Below are 18,827 nucleotides of genomic sequence, written 5' to 3'. Positions count from 1 at the left end.
ACCCTTTTTTTTGATAAATTCCACTGCAGGACCACCCAAACCTGCCATCTTGCCGGCTTTTATCTTCCATAAAGCTTTCACTAACTCTTCTCTGTTTACCAAACCATTCTCCCTGACCCTTCTCACTTTGCACACCACCTTGACCAAAGCACCTTTTGTCTGCCTCTCTGTCAACAAATTTATTGAGCAAACCTTCAAAATATATAGTTAAACACCCATAACACCCATACACACACATACACATGCATATACATTTCAACATGTACATACACAGACATATACATTTTTTATTTATTTTTTTATTTTGCTTTGTCGCTGTCTCCCGCGTTAGCGAGGTAGCGCAAGGAAACAGATGAAAGAATGGCCCAACCCACCCACATACACATGTATATACATACACGTCCACACACGCAAATATACATAACTACACATCTCAACATATACGTATATATACACACACAGACATATACGTATATATACACACACAGACATATACGTATATACACATGTACATAATTCATACCGTCTGCCTTTATTCATCCCCATCGCCACCCCACTACACATGAAATAACAACCCCTTCCCCCTCATGTGCGCGAGGTAGCGCTAGGAAAAGACAACAAAGGCCACACTCGTTCACACTCAGTCTCTAGCTGTCTTGTATAATGCACTGAAACCACAGCTCCCTTTCCACATCCAAGCCCCACAGAACTTTCCATGGTTTACCCCAGACGCCTCACATGCCCTGGTTCAATCCATTGATAGCACATCGACCCTGGTATACCACATCGTTCCAGTTCACTCTATTCCTTGCACACCTTTCACCCTCCTGCATGTTCAGGCCCCAATCACTCAAAATCTTTTTCACTCCATCTTTCCACCTCCAATTTGGTCTCCCACTTTTCCTCGTTCCCTCCACCTCTAACACATATATCCTCTTTGTCAATCTTTCCTCACTCATTCTCTCCATGAGACCAAACCATTTCAAAACACCCCCTTCTGCTCTTTCAACCACACTCTTTTTATTACCACACATCTCTCTTACCCTGTTATTACTTACTTGATCAGACCATCTCACACCACATATTGTCCTTAAACATCTCATTTCCAGCATATCCACCCTCCTCCACACAACTCTATCTATAGCCCATGCCTCACAACCATATAACATTGTTGGAACCACTATTCCTTCAAATATACCCATTTTTGCTTTCCGAGATAATGTTCTCGACTTCTTCAACGCTCCCGGAACTTTTGCCCCCTCCCCCACCCTATGATTCACTTCTGCTTCCATGATTCCATCCATTGCCAAATCCACTCCCAGATATCTAAAACACTTCACTTCCTCCAGTTTTTCTCCATTCAAGCTTACCTCCCAATTGACGTCCTTCAACCCTACTGCACCTAATAACCTTGCTCTTATTCACATTTACTCTCAGCTTTCCTCTTTCACACACTTTACCAAACTCAGTCACAGGAATCAGCCACCAGCACTGTATCATCAGCGAACAACTGACTCACTTCCCAAGCTCTCTCATCCACAACAGACTGCATACTTGCCCCTCTTTCTAAAACTCTTGCATTCACCTCCCTAACAACCCTATCCATAAACAAATTAAACAACCATGGAGACATCACACACCCCTGCTGCAAACCAACATTCACTGAGAACCAATCACTTTCCTCTCTTCCTAAATGTACACATGCCTTACATCCTTGATAAAAACTTTTCACTGCTTCTAACAACTTTCCCCCTACACCATGCTTCTCATGCCACAAGCATCTTTTGCGCAAGCCATCACTGCTTCCCTAAATACATCCCATTCCTCCCCCTCTCCCCTTACGTCCTGTGTTCTCACCTTTTTCCATTCTGTACTCAGTCTCTCCTGGTGCTTCCTTACACAAGTCTCCTTCCCAAGCTCACTTATTCTCATCACTCTCTTCACCCCAACTTTCTCTCTTTTCTGAAAACCTCTACAAATCTTCACCTTCGCCTCTACAAGATAATGATCAGACATTTCTCCAGTTGCACATATATACACATATATTCATACTTGCTTGCCTTCACCCATTTCCCTCACCATCCCGCCACACAGGATATAACAAATACACTCCTTCCACCTCCTCCAGCGAGGTAGCACCAGAAAAAGACAAAAAGGCCATATTCGTTCACACTCAGTCTCTAACTGTCATGTGTAAAGCACTGATACCACAGCTCCCTTTCCATATTCAGGTGCCACAGACCTTTCCATGGTTTAACCCAAACACTTCACATGCCCTGGTTCAATCCATTGACAGCGTGTTGACCCTGGTATACCACATCATTCCAATTCACTGTATTCCTTGCACTCCTTTCACCCTCCTGTATGTTCAAGCCACGATCGCTCAAAATCTTTTTCACTCCATCCTTCCACCTCCCATTTGGTCTCCCACTTCTCCTTCTTTCCTCCACCTGTGACACATATATTCTCTTTGTCAATCTTTCCTCGCTCATCCTCTCCTTGTGTCCAAACCATTTCAACACACCCTCCTCTGCCTTCTCAACCACCCTTTTTTATACCACACAGCTCTCTTACCCTGACATTGCTTACTCGATCAAACCACCTCACACCACATATTGTCCTGAAATATTTCATTTCCCACACATGTACCCTCTTCCACACAACCTTCTCTCTATAGCCCATGCCTCGCAACTATATAACATTGTTGGAACCACTATTCCTTCAAACATGCCCATTTTTGCTCTCCAAGAAACGTTCTTGCCTTCCACACATTCTTCAACACTCCCAGAACCTTCTCCCCCTCCCCCACCTTGTGACTCACTTCTGCCTCCAGGTTTCCATCCACTGCTAAGTCCACTCCCAGATATCTAAAAGACTTCACTTCCTTCAATTTTTTTCCTTTCAAACTTACCTCCCATTCAGCTTGTTCCTCAACCCTATTGAAGCTGATAATCTTGCTCTTATTCACATTTACTCTCAACTTTCTCCTTCTCACCTGAATCAGCCACCAGTGTTGTATCATCAGTGAACAACAACTGACTCACTTCCCAAGCCCTCTCATCCACAATAGGCTGCATACTTGCCCCTCTCCAAAACTCATGCATTCTTCTCCCTAACCACCCCATCCATAAACAAATTAAACAGCCATGGAGACATCACACACCCCTGCTGCAATCTGACATTCACTGGGAACCAATCACTCTCGTTTCTTCCTACTCATACACATACCTTACATCCTTGGTAAAAACTTACCTCCCACACCATATACTTTTAATACCTTCCACAAAGCATATCTATCAACCCTATCATATGCCTTCTCCAGATCCATAAATGCTATATACAAATCCATTTGTATTTCTAAGTATTTCCCACATACATTCTTCAAAGCAAACACCTGATCCACACATTCTTTACCACCTCTGAAACCACATTGCTCTTCCCCAATCTGATGCTCTGTAAATGCCTTTACCCTTTCAATCGATACCCTCCCGTATAATTTCCCAGGAATACTCAACAAACTGATGTGTCTGTAATTTGAACACTCACCTTTTTCCCCTTTGCCTTTGTACAGTGGCACTATGCATGCATTCTGCCAATCCTCAGGCACTTCACCATGATCCATACAAACATTGAATATCCTTACCAACCAATGAACAACACAGTCACCCCCTTTTTTAATAGATTCCACTGCAATACCATCCAAACCCGCCACCTTGCTGGCTTTCATCTTCCGCAAATCTTTCACTACCTCTTCTCTATTTACCAAACCATTTTCCCTGACCCTCTCACTTTGCATACCATGTATGGACATGTATATATTTGTGTATGTGAGTGGATGTGTCTTTGTACACCTGTTTCCTGGCACTACCTCGCTGACATGGGATTATGAAACTTTTTTTTTTTTTAGTTAAACCCAGGGTTTTGTGCAAGATCTCATGATATTAGGATTTTGGCCCATACCTTAACTATCCTCAAAACCTTTACTTGGAGAAATCAACAAAATGGGACCTCTGGCATGAATTCATCTACCTCTTTGTCAGACAGTGCCTTAGTTTAGATGTTTTGGATCAACTTTTTGTGGTTCTGAGGATTCGTGCTGGAGACAGAGAAATTCTAACATGTCCTAGATTCATCATTGAAAGGGATGTAGGATTTATACTTGGATAAACTTCTCTCCTGAAGGTAGTGTACTATGAAATTTTTTTTCTGGTCTCTCTGCCCTACCGTGCCCTGTGATTGATTTTAGGTTGAACCCATGATATGCAAATTCTGAGCTGTATGTAGCCCAAGAGTGATTGGGTCAATGATGTCATCTCCTTGGCAATCATTGATTGGCTGAAGGCAAGCCGGAAATGGATTGCAGCAGGTGGGGAAAGCCATTGACACCAGAAAGACATTATCTGAAGGTCCTCGTCTTGATATTTTTAGGAAATATATTAGGGAATATATGTTCATGGAACAACACCTCAAAGGTAGAATATTTTTCATATTTCATAACATACATTTTGGGGGGCCTATTTGATTTAACTTGTGGTGGAACATTAGGCAGTGCCTGTGCTTCTTCTGTTTACAGATGGTAATTTTATGTTTGAATTAAGAGTTAGGTATTTATTGTGTCCCTGTGTTTCCTTCTACAGTTTCCACAGTGGATCTTTCTACCTTTTCATTTTTTATCTTCACCTGTTCTTCCTTTAAGACATAAGGCTATCATCATATGAAAAATTATCATTCATCATCATCGTCATCCTGAATAATATGGTTTTGTAATTTGCATATTTTTTTTTGTTACAGATCCTGTGCAAGATGTTACAAGTAAAGTACCAATGTATGATGAATGCAAGACCACAACACTTTCCATTGCAGACAATGTAACTGTTATTGTTTTGGAAGCTCTCAACCCTCATACCATATTTGTTGTTCCTATGGTAGGTTGCTTTGCAAATATAAGTGTTTTAAGTTTTTTAGAATAGATGGTTCGTGCATGATTACATTTTAAATTTTGTTGTATTTATCTGTTTATTAATGGAAGAAGGATTTAACATTAACTAATTTTGTGATTGTTATATGTAAGACTGAAAAGAGACAATGAGGATAGTTTATTGAGATCTCATATTCTGGTACTATATATCTTGCTATGGGTTATGATTCACTTTTGTTAAATACTTTGCAGAATATGGAATGCTGTAGGTGGGGAAGGTTCTGTGAACATTGAAGAATTTGTATAATGAAAGGTTTTTATCTGGGAGGGAAATGGGTATGTTTGAAGGAAAAGTAGTTCCAAGAGGGTTATATGGATATGGGACATGGGCTGTTGATGAGGATGTGTGGAGTAGGGCAGATATTTGAAAATGAAATGTCTTAGGACAACATGTGGTGAGAAGTTATTTGATCAGATAGGTAATGAAAGGGTAAGGGAGAGGTATGGTAATAAAAAAAGTGTGGTTGAGAGAGCTGAAGGCGGTTTCCTGAAATGGTTTGGACACATGGAGAGACTGATGAGGAGAGGTTCAGAGAAAGGATACTTGTGTCAGAATTGGAGGGAAGGAAAGGAAGGGGGAAACCAGTTTGGATTTGGAAGGATGGAGTGAAAAAATTTTGATTGATCAGGGCCAGATCATGCAGGAGGGTGAAAGGTGTGCATGGGAAAAAGTGAATTAGAACGATGTGGTATACAAGGGTCAGCATGCTATCAGTGGACTGAACCAGGGTATGGGAAGCAGCCAAGGTAAGTCATGGAAAGTTTCAGGGAGCTGTGGTTTTGGTGCATTACACATGATACCTAGAAGGTGAATGTGAGCAAATTTGGTTTTGCTTCATCTGTTCCTGGATAAATTTCATACATATTCACCATTTCCCACGTTAGCAAAGTAGTGTGAAGAACTTGTCCCCGTCTGTGTTCCTTTTTTTGGAAAAGTAAAAACTGAAGGGGAGGATTTCCAGCCCCCCACTCCCACCCCATTTAGTCGCCTTCTATGATACACAGGGATTATGTGGGAAGTTTTTTTTTTTCCCCATCCCCAGGAAGTGAAGTGTTTTGGATATCTGGGAGTGGACTTAGCAGTGATTGGAACCATGGAATCGGAAGTGAGTGACAGGGTGGGGGAGGGGGTGAAGGTTCTGGGAGTGATGAAGAATGTGCAGAAGGAGAGAACGTTTTCTCGGAGAGCAGAAATAGGTATGTTTGAAGGAGTAGTACTTCAACAGTATTATATGGTTGTGAGACATGGGCTATATCTGTCATGGGTAATGCATCAAAACCAGAACTCCTTATCTACATCCAGACATCACAAACCTTTCCATGGTTTACCCCAGACTTTTCACATGCCCTAGTTCAGTCCATGACAGCACGTCAACTTCAGTATACCGCATCGTTCCAATTCACTCCATTCCTTGCATGCCTCTCACTCTTCAGCATGTTCAGGCCCAATCACTCAAAATCTTTTTTGCTCCATCCTTCCACCTCCAATCTGGTCTCCTGCTTCTCCTTGTTCCCTCCACCTCTGACACATATATCCTCTTTGTCAATCTTTCCTCACTCATTCGCTCCATATGTCCAGATCACTTCAACATGCCCTCTCCTGCTATCTCAACCACACTTTATCTTTCCACACATCTCTCTTCCCCTTTCGTTACTTACTTCATCAAACCACCTCACACCACATATTGTCCTCAAACATTTCATTTCCAACACATCCACCCTCCTCCAAACAATCCTATCTATAGCCCATGCCTCGTAACCATCTTGTATTGTTGGAACTACTATTCCTTCAAACATGCTTATTTCAGCACTCCAAGATAACGTTCTCTATTTCTGCTCATTCTTCATTGCTCCCAGAACCTTCACCCTTGTCCCCCACCCTATGACTCACTTCCATGGTTCCATTTGCTCTAAGTCCACACTTCCATGGTTCCATTTGCTGCTAAGTCCACTCCCAGATATCTAAAATGCTTCATTTCCTCCAATTTTTCTCCATTCAATTCACATCCCAACAAACTTGTCCCTCATCCCTGCTGAACCTAATAACCTTGCTCCTATTCACATTTACTCCCAACTTTCTTCTTTCACACAATTTTCCAAACTCAGTCACTTACCTCTAAGTGCACTTGAATCAGCCAACTGACTCACTTCCCAGGCCTTCTCATCCCCAACATACTGAATACTCACCTCTCTCTCCAGAACTCTTGCATTTTACCTCCCTAACCGCCCCATCATGTCAGTCATGAAAGTACCTTTTGTGGATCAAAGCAAATATTCTCTGAGCTTTTAGATTCATTCGTTACATCAGATCCTCTTGGTCTGAAGTCTTTTTTTTCAATTATGTTTTCTTCCCCCTCTGTAAATTGATGGTAGCCAGCTGAGAAGAGCCAAGATTTGATAATTAGAACTGTGTAATGATTGTCTGTAGTTGAGTGTGTGAGTTGAGTGTAATATCAAACCCCCACTTTTTTTTAATAACCTTTTGCTCTTTCAAGCTCCTGTGTAAGACCCCTAACTTTGTGTTCTGTTTGTGGCTTCATAGAGGTTTTATTGTTAAATGATTCTTGAGACTAATCAAAAAAACCTCTTCTTTTACAGGAATCATTACATCTTTATGATAAACTGGAAGATATGATGGCTGCCATGAATGAATATTGTAATAGTTACCAAGGGTGCTTGTATCGACCAAGACAGGGAGAAGTTTGCCTTGCAAAGTTTAGTCAAGGTGTGAACATTTTATGACCAGATTCGCATAGTTTAATGTCATCAAATCTGAGGTGGAAAATTATGCTTAGCATCATTCCCATACCCTTGTCTCTCATTAACCTTACATATGTCACACAGATGGCAAGTGGTACAGAGCAGCATGTATTAATCCAAGACAAGAGAGTGCACTGGTAATCTTCGTAGATTTTGCTAACACAGAGATGGTGCTACACAGCAATATACTGCAAATGCCTGAGCAATTTCTTGAATTGCCATGCTTGGCTCTTCACTGCATTCTTAGTGGTAAGGTTAAAGAATATCAATCCACCATATATTAAGTGTGAAAACCATTTAAATGCTCTTATTTTTCACACTGATGTGAACATGAATACATGGCAGAATTACCTGTTTGCATTTGTGCCATCTGTGATGCCACCTACACTAGCATTTGTTCATGAAATGCAGGTCTGGAAGAGAGGTAGGTAGTCAGGTGTAGATAAAGATATGCTTTTTCATCAAAAAATAGAGTCCCAAGAGCACTTGTTCATTGCAGGTTAAAAAATCCATTTTATCTTGAAAGGGAGACATATCCATGAGGATTCATCCCCTTCGACCCTCATGAACATCCATTCAACAGCCTTCCAAGGCCTTTGATGTCACAGCATGGAAGTGAGATGGCATTAAGAAACCTCTCCCTCACCCACATTGAATTATACTTATTCACTGGTGCTGTTTGGATCTGTTAACCATTGCATATCACTTGTGTCTTCACTTTCATTTCTGGCCTTCAGGGATATTGGAGGGTTATCATTGTTTCTTATTCATCAGGTTTCTTATCATGAAATCCAACGACAGTATCGGACAATATCAGTTGCCAAAATGTGCTGCGATGATCAGCCTAATCCCTTATTTTTTACTTTTTTTCTGAATGCTTCTGTATCTTGCATTTTGAAGTATCATGTATAACATAAGTTCAAATGAATGGAATGGAAGTGTTCACAATATCATTCAAAGAAATATGTGAACTTCAAGTTTGGATTTACTGGCATATGCTGATTCACCATCACTAACCTGATCTCTAAAAGACAAACTGAAAACTGGTCCTCCTTCCTCAATACTCTGAATTACAAGACCCACAGCAACTAACTCATGCATGCATTGAAGAAAATCCTCTCTTATCACACCAGTTCCCTCCCAGCTCATAAAGAACTCCTGTCTCATTCCTTTGAAATCTTATCTTCCAGAGAAGACAGACATACTCCTTAAACCTTACTCAAAAAGCAGCCACAAACCATCTTCACTTCCACACAGGAAAGTCATGAAAAACGTACACAAAATCGATCCAGAAACAGCTCCTACTGATACAAGCAATATATTTAAAACTTTAAAGGACTAAAATGCTCTAGGCCTTGAAAAGACTTTGAGCTTTCGCAAGAAACACTTTGCGAATCAAACGCTTACAAATATTGTCAGTTACTCCAGGCTACACAACAAAATCCCTAATATCTGAAAACATGAACATAATACAGATATCTTCAGCTACTCCTGGCTGCATATCAAAATCCCTGACATTTGGAAACTTACTAACATAGTACCAATCCTAAAACCCTCAAAACCACCTAACTCCCCCTTCTCCCATCTCCTTGTACCATTTCTATCTCCAGTACTAAAACTCTGTGAAAGAATGATACACAACAGAATCAAACAAACCATCCCACTCATAACTCACACAGCATGGCTTCAGACCCAAACACCACCACACTACATGCTGAGCTCACACAACATACCCTTGAAGGATTACTAACAACACACCCCTTTCCCACACACAACTGGTGGCAAGAGAGTGAGAATGTGTTGTGGAACACTGTCCCACAGCATATCCTCACACAGAAAGTACTGGACAACATCCTCCACAACAGTGACAGAAGGTGGTTTCCCAGTTTCAATGCTAGCCATTATGCCAGTCATGGCTTCACCTCTAAAGCACTTAAACTCTGTCATGGAATTCCCCTAGGTCCATTTCTCTCTTTGACTCTTGTCAGTCTCATTCCACAAGACCTCCAATTTCCTCAGGCAAACCTCAACATGAATGTCATATGTAGATGACATCACAGTTATATCAAACATCCTGACACCACAGTAGTAACACCAAACTTGTAGTACTACATTACACATTTGGAATAGTGGTTCCCCTAAACAGAATGTTTGTATCTCCACAGAAATATTCCATCACTCTTTAACCCCAGACAGATGTAAATCCAGCTCATTCTCTCTAGTTGCCTTGAATGGACAGTCTTTCCAACTGAGCAGAACTCCAACCATTCTAGGCATCACATACTACACACATATGACATTCAGCCCCACACAACACACAAACTGAATGCCCTCAGAGTGCTAACTGGCACCAGGTGTTAATGAGAAAAAGAATCCTCGACACCCTATACAGATAATTCATCCACTCCACTTCAAAGCTGTCTCTTAACTTGTTGTTCCACCCTCTCAAAAGCAAATATAACAGCCACAAACCACAGAAGATAATATACTCAGAACAATTACTGGTAGCTTAGCAACAGCAACATACCACACAAAATAATATACTCAGAACAGTCACTGGTTCATGGCAACCACAAACACTCAGTACGTTCACAATGAAACAATGATTCCCCAGATACAGTCCCACCTTAACATGCTTTGCACTAAGTTTTGTGCATCAGAGCCCTTACACCCAAATCTCTTCACAACGAACCACCAAGCCTTAAATAGAAATTAAATTTACCCCTGCCTCATGCTTCAGCAACCTCTCCTCACAGATCCCCCCACCTCCATCAGGTGTAACACTAGCAGAATACAAACCCATTAAAGTAACACAGCAAGTGCTAAATACCTAACCTCTGACCTCCCAACTTAGTCTTGATATCCAACCCACTAGACACACGTTGATCGGAAGCAACACTTCTCAGACAGGCATGAGTCACACTCTTCCACTTATGCTCTAGACATCACCCATCACTACTTGTATACCATTTCACCATATCCCGAGACCCTTTCTACCCATGATGCAGTCACCATATAGAAGTTGCTGATTACTTACTATTCAATTGCCATGCTTTCTCTGCACAAAAATACACACACAACATTAAAACACCTTATGATCTATAGTCCAGACTGGCAGACATAACCAGGTTCTTGAGTGCTGTAGGGGCCTCATAAGGATAGATGGGACTGACTCCTAGGGATAGAAAAAGTAAATAAGAATATTGATTCATCTTGGAATAGGGAAGTTCTGACAATTCAGCCCCAGGCAAGAAAATTGTACATTTCAGAATGTTGCCTTTAAGGCTAATTATAGTGCCAGATTCAAACTAGGTTAATTTTAGCCCTCTTGACCGTAACATCTCTATACTGGTAGTGCTAGCTAATCTCCAAGATTTTCTTGATTTAAATAAATCTATAGGATGTGGCAGGTAGTCACTTAACCTTTAGACTGCTCCCATCGTAATCTGTTGATCCTGTAGTGGAGGGGTTCCATTGGCATATGGTGATGTAATTTTTTGCACTTCTGTTTAGATATTAAGCCTTATCCATTATACCTGTAGAGGTCTCTTTCTTCACCAGGAAATTGTAAGAAAAATTTTATCAGTACCCATACAGCCACCTTGTGCAACCTTGAGGATTTGTGTACATAGTGACCTTGTGGAAGATATGTAGATTGTTGGATGGTCTCTTGTTGAGGAAAGTAAGGAAAAATATCATGATAGATGAGAAGAAATAAGTGACTTCAACTGTGATTCTAGCAAGATCACGTAAGAAGCAGGAAGGCTACCAAGGTAGGCGACCCTCACCATTGTTGGCTTGATCTTGCTTCACATGGAAAAACTTGTAACAATGATGCCTGATTATTTTTTTTATCATGATATAATCCTCTGGAAATGGAATACCTTGGTAATAGAAGATTAATAAGGAGCTAGAATATTTTCAGAGAAAAAGCACCTCCATTGTCCTCCCTACATTTACCTGTCACTATGTCACACATATTTTCAGTGTAAACAATATGATATTTTTAGATACACTCATGTTATTCATGACAAGGGATGTGCCTCAGTATGAAGTTGAGTGAAACCAAGGTCAAAAAATAAAACTTTCAGTATCCTACCCATATGTACCAGCCAGGTGCTATCAAAATTGGAATACTCAAAACCCTTAAGATAGGCAGTATGTGTTGTTGTACTACAAGGAGCATAAGCACACCCATTGAATGAAAATGGTGTAAAGATCATACCAATAGATAAAGATTTGAAGGTAAAAAGGTGCTGCTTCTTGGGACACAGGTTACTGAGATGAGAAGATCAGGTAAGGAGGTTGACTGATAATGTTTACCAGAGTGGAGGTGGGACTGAAACTGAATTTTGCATAAATGGAATGAGGTGTTAGGTCTAGAAAATAATGATTGAAGGTGAAGTTGGTGCTTTATGCCTAATTATTGTCAACAGGAACCATTCAGCCCCTCTCAGCTGTTAGGTCCATTTCAGTTCAGCACCACATACATCAGTTTGGTTTGCTGCTGCTTTTGTGTAAATGCAGGTAGGAAAATTTTGGGATGAGGAAAAGATATTGAATTGGATGTTGTGAAATGACATGTTTAATCACTGTTTTGTATTGCAGATATCTATAAGGACCTAGGTTTTGATGGTCATATATGAGGTAGGGAATGACACCAAACTGTTGTAAGGGAATGCTATAATTCAGCATAACAAAAGTTTACTTTTCACCGGGACAGTCTACCGAAAGGGTCCCATTCCCCAGTTAGTGTTCCGGTGATTCTTTAGTGGAATCAAGCCATCCTTGCAATACCTGATAGAATTTGAATACTTTCAGCACATGGGATTCTAGTTGTTGTTGGTGTGATGATCGTCTCATGCCTATGCAAGTTATGAGGGTGAAGGCAGACCCTGAACCCTAAGGTCCTAATGTCTCAGTTAGTATACTGATGATACACAATGGGAACAGAGGCAAAGGATGTCTTCACAAATGGGAGTCCTTGTGATATACCTCATTGGATTATTCCCTAATGGAAATGCATCATGGCTTTGTCTTTAGTACACAGAACCCTTAATGTTCCTGGTGTTATGTGTAGCTTTTAATTAAGCCCAGATAATCTGTTAACCATTTGTCAGGAGGGGGAATGATAACACACCTTGTGAGCCAAGGTTCCCAAACCCCATGATGTGCCACACAAAAATGTGATTCTCATGCTGATTGGTTTCTAAGGTTTAGTTAATTTAGTAGCCCCAAAGTGGGCAAAACAATCCTGGTGCAAAAGGCTACAGTGGATATGCCAGTTCCCTGGTAAGGTTCCATAGACTTGTATTGATTCATCCCTTACTAGTGAAGAGTAATAACTATAAGTTTTGAGTTTTCAGATCTTCATCTCAGTGATATTTCAAACAGACATTTAGAAGAAAGTATGGAAAAGCATATAGTTATTTTTTTACTTCAGGTTTTCTTTCCACTGCGTTACCAGTTAGTTAGGCAACCCTTACAGCCCTTTCTATGAAATTTGTTTGAATCTAACAGAATCAAGATATTGAGTTTTATGTAAGTCTTCTTTTCATGACAAGAATGATACCAGTAACACTGTTGTCTTATATGAATGGCTTGCAGGAGCTTTTGACTTTTGTCCCTCATGCTGATATTTTCAGTTTTATGTGGAATAGATAATTAAGATGCATTTTCTTAGGCAACCAGTAATTTCCATTTTTTCATTCCAAACTGGAACTGCCAAATTTCCTGCATCTCTTATTGTCTGAAGTATTGCAGTTAGTATTGGTGGTTCCAACTCCAGGGCAGTCAACTCAGCCAACACAGTTGTGTCTTCATCCTCCAAGGTTGTTTGATGAATAGATACCTGACATAGGCTGGGGTAAATATGTATACTGTATATAAGGGATTAGATCTGAGGTGGCCATCATTAGGCTGTATAGTACCTTTGTCAAGTCAGGAGAAAAAGTTATGAAAACGTTGTGAAAATTCTGATCACTCTTTGGGATCAGGAAGAAGAGGGAGTGTAGTTCATTTTTACTTTTGAGATAATTGCTTACTGAAGTATGATCTGTTTCATGTTTAGTCAAGACTCAAGGATTTTTTTTTCTTTTTCACAGAGAAAATTGTGTAGATTGCCAATTTGTTATTCCAGGCTCCTTTAAGTTCCTATCAACAAGGTACTTTTCTAGTTGAATTATGAAGTTTGTTCTCCTTTCACAGCCAGAGATGCCTGATAGAGCCCATGGTGGAAAAATAGTGGCTTCTACAATAACTTTAAGGAGCAAATCTTTGATTTAGATTAGCAGAATTTGGTCTTTGGCATTTGACAAATAAGTATTTTTGATGATAGGGGAGAAAGAATACTTCCCACGTATTCCCTGCGTGTCGTAGAAGGCGACTAAAAGGGGAGGGAGCGGGTGGCTGGAAATCCTCCCCTCTCGTCTTTTTTTTTAATTTCCCAAAAGAAGGAACAGAGAAGGGGGCCAGGTGAGGATTTTCCCTCTAAGGCCCAGTCCTCTGTTCTTAACGCTACCTCGCAAATGCGGGAAAAGGCGAATCGTATGAAAAAAAAAAAAAAAAAACCTTTGTTTGGATCTGGTTAACCTTCCTTATGTGTGTTTGAGTATGTTGCTGTCAGAAAATAGTTGAGACTGACAGTCTGCTATCATTAAGGTTGCATCCTTTCTTTGGATTTTTAAGTCCATTCTTCATGTGGGTATGTTCTCCGTTGCTCATAGGAGTGTGTGTGTGGTGAGAAAAGTAGGTTTTGAAGGACGAATACCATTTCATTGCTTTTGGCTCTGCTTTCTGAGCATGTTTTTTTTTTTTCTTCCAGTCCTTCCTGTCTTTCCTATTCAGAAAACTCTTTTGTGGGCCTGGACAGTAATAGACATGAGGTACAGACAGTAGCAAGCAGTCAGTGAGTGAATATAGTTTCCAATCATAAGTCAGTGAATTGATATATGAGATGGGTTTCTTAGTACTACATCATGTCCGTGTCATGACATTACAGGCATACACAGGTTTTTTAGGGTCACTGACTTTTGTGAACATAAACCTTCAGACCTGATAAGTTTTATAACGGTTGAAAGAATGAATCCTTATTGATGCACCTCGTTTTGGGGTATTAAAATGGAGTTTTAATTCCACCAAGCAAGCACTATTTCAGATACTCTGCATTGAAGATATTGTTTTTCATTCTTCAAAACCTGCAATGTTATTAAGAGAGGAATTTGACATTAGAATGTTGAGAAAAAGAATTATTAATTTTGGTAATGAAGTGACCTTATGAAAGTTAGTTAATAGAGTAAAAGATGATATGCCAGAGTGGTGTAGACATGTAGAAAGAAAGAATTGAAAGGTTATCAGGCCTATAAGAGTGAAACATAAAGAGTAATCAGGGAAAAAGTGGAAGGATGATTTAGGATTCTGGAGAGGAGCAGAAGTATGGAAAATGAAAGATGTATTATGACCATGGTGTTTGTGCGATTCTGTACAGACAAACCAGCTGTTTAATGGAAAGCAGCATCTTGTGTATAGAGGCATTGATTCATTCTCATGTAAATAACAAGATGATTATTCATATGAGGAGGTCTTAGATATGGATAGGAATATTTGCAAGTATGAAATATATCGTGTCATTCAGTTTAAGCTTTTTATGTTATGTTTTTGAAAGTAGTACAGGTACACCACCGATTTTCCGGTACTCTTGGTTCCAAAGCCTTGTCAGATTAATTATTTTGCCATACCAACCATGGTCACATAATGATAATTCATCACCACACTTCTAACCCACTTATTATACATCTCCCATGTGTTTAAAGTATACCATGGACTGCTAGATATTTAAACAAATATTTAATGTTTAAGCACCCTAAGATGGTAAGTCTGTCCTTAGACTGTTTGGATTCAGTGGCATATCTAGGGTATGGCAAGTAGGGCAGGTGCCCTGGGTGCCACTTGAAGGGTGACGTTAGTGGCTTTATGGCGTCCTGGATCCAGACAATGATTCGGATCTTAAAGGTTTAGATTTCTTGACCATGAAAACATATCTTTGGCATTTGGAATCACAGTGATATCATTATTAGTTCAATAGTTATTCACAAAAACTGATATTTCCGTAATGGCGTCCTGGATCCAGACAATGATTGGTATCACTCCCAAAATCTAATCAAATGGTCTTTGTGTCATTTCTGACTTTCCCTAAAAATTTCATCAAAGTTTGTTAATAACTTTTGTTGAAAGTTGCTACATGACAAGTCCACTCCATCACTCCAACGCTGTTGAAACAATTCCCTCATCATTTGATTGTGCTCAGTACTCTCACCATCTTTTATAGTTTTTCTAATTGTCATTTGCTTCTTGGAGTCACTGTCTGCATAGAATTTCAGTCTTTCTCCCTTTGCTTCTTTATATCATAAACAGTTGATGAACCAATACTGTAAATGTCACACAGCTTATGCACCGAAACACCACAGTTCATTTTTTTTTAACAGTTCTACATTATCTTGGATCAATATGGACTGGTGTTTACGTTTGACACCACAACTGACACTCTCAAATGCCTTAAGCCATAGCTAGGGTTAGATTTAAGCAAAATTAGAAGCCATAGCTAGGGTTAGATTTAAGCAAAACTAGAAGCCATAACTAGGGTTAGATTTAAGCAAAATAAGCTAAGAATCTCACAGAATTGCGGTATCGCCACCAACGAGTGAAGTGTAAAGAATGTAAATAAGCGCACTCAACACAACACCATCTGTGGCTGCCCAGTAAATTAGTTTGGTGGCTGTGGTAATTTCAAGTTCCGTCACATAATTTTGTCCGTACTAAAGGAGGTGCCGAACCTTCAGTTGCCGGAAAATCAGTGGTGTACCTGTAGTTCATAGGCAGCCTAATAGGGAGATTTATTACCTGTGTATCTGGAGGGTTATTGCTGGTTTTGTAGTGAACCAGCACTTCAGTGGTAATCTAGTTGCACTCCTCTGACCCAGCTTTTCTTTCTGTCTCATCCACATGTGGACTGCTGGCATTCTGTCCACAGACATACAGTATCCTCTTGTCACACATAGCACTTGACAACACTGAAACATACAATCCCCTTGTCACTTATAACACTTGACAATACTTAACACACACAACTCATTCTTAACTGTAGATTTTCCTGTGGTGAGTGCTGTGCACTTGTCCTGCATTTTGGCAAAATGGTTTGAGTAGTAGATAGATAGAAGTGGTTGGTAGGAATATCAGGCAGGAGCATTAGGTAGAAGTAGGTGGTAGAAACATTTAATGGAAGTAGTTGATAGGAACATAGGAAGGAGCATTAGGTAGTAGTAGTAGTTTAGAACAGTAGGCACGAATATTAGGGAGACACAGTTGGTAGAACTAGTAGGCAGGAGTTTCTGGAACAAGCACCGTGGAAATAGATAGATTGTGAAATGCCAGTGATGTCATATTCCATTAAAAGATTTTCTTTCTTTGCAGGTGTGTCTGTAAATGATATGAAAGAAGAGGCTTCAGTAAGAGTTCGTGAACTTTTGCCACCATATTCACCAACAGAGGTGGATGTTTTAAAGCATAATGAAGATGGAACATATACCATTGCAAAACCTACAGTTACTAATAGTCTGTTATCAGAAGGTCTTGTGAAACCAGAATAGTAGATGCACTGGAAATATGATGATGGTGAAAGAACTCACATATAATTCTAGATGCTAGGAAATAGAGTGTGTCATTCAGTGTGTGATCAGTGGTTTCACTCAGTACCGTTTTCAGGAATATCTTTGGAGTTTTTCATGCATAATAATCATAGTTACAATGATTAGTCCATTTTGGTCAACAGTTATGGGTTTTGAAGTCCATTCATGTATTTAATTTCTTTGATGTGTATTATTACAAAGAATAATTTGAGTTATATAATGATATTAAGTAGGTCTCATCTTATTTCCTCCATTCATTTTTTTAAGTAAATTACAATTTAGTATATCATTTGGTAACACTTTTGCAATAAATTGTTATTTAGTATATCATTTGGTAACACTTTTGCAATAAATTGTTATTTAGTTAGTGGTTTTTGTGGTTGTAGTGATGTAAGCGAATGATATTGTAGTATGCATTCTAAAATTCTGCATTATTTATATGAGCTTACTGATTCTCAACCTGAAGACACTCTAAAAGCATGAGAGAGAGATTAGTTGCTTTGAAACATTTTTGCCCCAAAAATATGGTGTGTCTGTTGGGATATTACTCTTTGGCTGACCATACTGTGTGTGAAACTGTTGCATACCTGTTTATGGAGACCTAATAACCATACAGCAACCTGTCAGGATCTGATGTTTTGAGGTGGTACCAACCAGCCACCTACTCACACTTCCACTGTGCAGACTTGTTCTCTGGTGTTTCCCTCCTCTGGACCTCCACATATTGACATCCAGGATTTCAAGATCTGTATCCTTTTCTTGTTTGTGAATCATTGCATGAACGTTAAGTACTTTTTTCTCTACTTAGAGTTACATATTATGTGACAGAGCCCTAGCTCCTTTTGTTTAACCAGGGGATCATAAGTTTATTGTACTGCTACAGCAGTCTTTACTTCTTCACTTGAGTTTTCAATTTGCTTTTTTGCTTGTTTTTAAAGGTGAGGATGCAGTGTAGTGAATTAGTTTTGCATTTAAATTTTGGGACTTTCGATTAGGTATGTACTCTGTTTATCCCTCAGAATGGCTGTAAACATAGACCTTTGTTGTGGTAGCTGGGTAAGCCTATCCTGTTCATTTTTTGTAAGCTGTATTTTTTTTTGTAAGTAATGTATTATTTTAAAGTATTATATTTGTTTCTATGGTAGCACTTAAGGCATGTCCTGACTGTTATGCTTCCAAGAAAAAAGTACATAAGTGCATCAGATGTTGGGTCACTTGTTGGGATGTCCCACCAGATGGCACCATCCACTCATTTTCATGTCTCACCTCTGTTGTCTTGTGTAACCATTTATCATAAGTTGCTGTCTGGATCATGTTATGACCCTGTTCGTCAGCTGGTGAAGTTCTCTTGCTTTGACTCATGTACCAGTGATACTCTTTGGGAACTGACCGGGGTGGATCTACCC

General features: G+C 39.8%; 1 protein-coding gene across 4 annotated transcripts in view; it reads left to right on the top strand.

The window, feature by feature from the left end:
* Window positions 1-18,546, top strand: part of LOC139756439 (uncharacterized) — a 58,265-nt gene extending 39,719 nt beyond the window's left edge. The window contains exons 12-16 of one of the 4 annotated variants that reach the window (XR_011714340.1): window positions 4,792-4,925; window positions 7,577-7,703; window positions 7,823-7,987; window positions 11,300-11,511; window positions 17,207-17,343. Coding sequence is in view for 1 of the 4 variants with exons in the window: in XM_071675881.1 (XP_071531982.1) it covers window positions 4,792-4,925; window positions 7,577-7,703; window positions 7,823-7,987; window positions 17,207-17,382 (602 nt within the window). In the remaining 3 variants the exon portion in view is untranslated. Of the gene's footprint in view, window positions 1-4,791; window positions 4,926-7,576; window positions 7,704-7,822; window positions 7,988-11,299; window positions 11,512-17,206 lie in introns of all 4 variants that reach the window. The other 3 variants (XR_011714342.1, XM_071675881.1, XR_011714341.1) reach the window with 3 other exon arrangements.
* The last annotated feature ends 281 nt before the right edge of the window (window positions 18,547-18,827 follow it).

Source organism: Panulirus ornatus, chromosome 21 (genome assembly GCF_036320965.1).
Source record: "Panulirus ornatus isolate Po-2019 chromosome 21, ASM3632096v1, whole genome shotgun sequence".
Lineage (NCBI taxonomy): Eukaryota > Metazoa > Arthropoda > Malacostraca > Decapoda > Palinuridae > Panulirus > Panulirus ornatus.
This window is presented reverse-complemented; position numbering and strand designations above follow the sequence as displayed.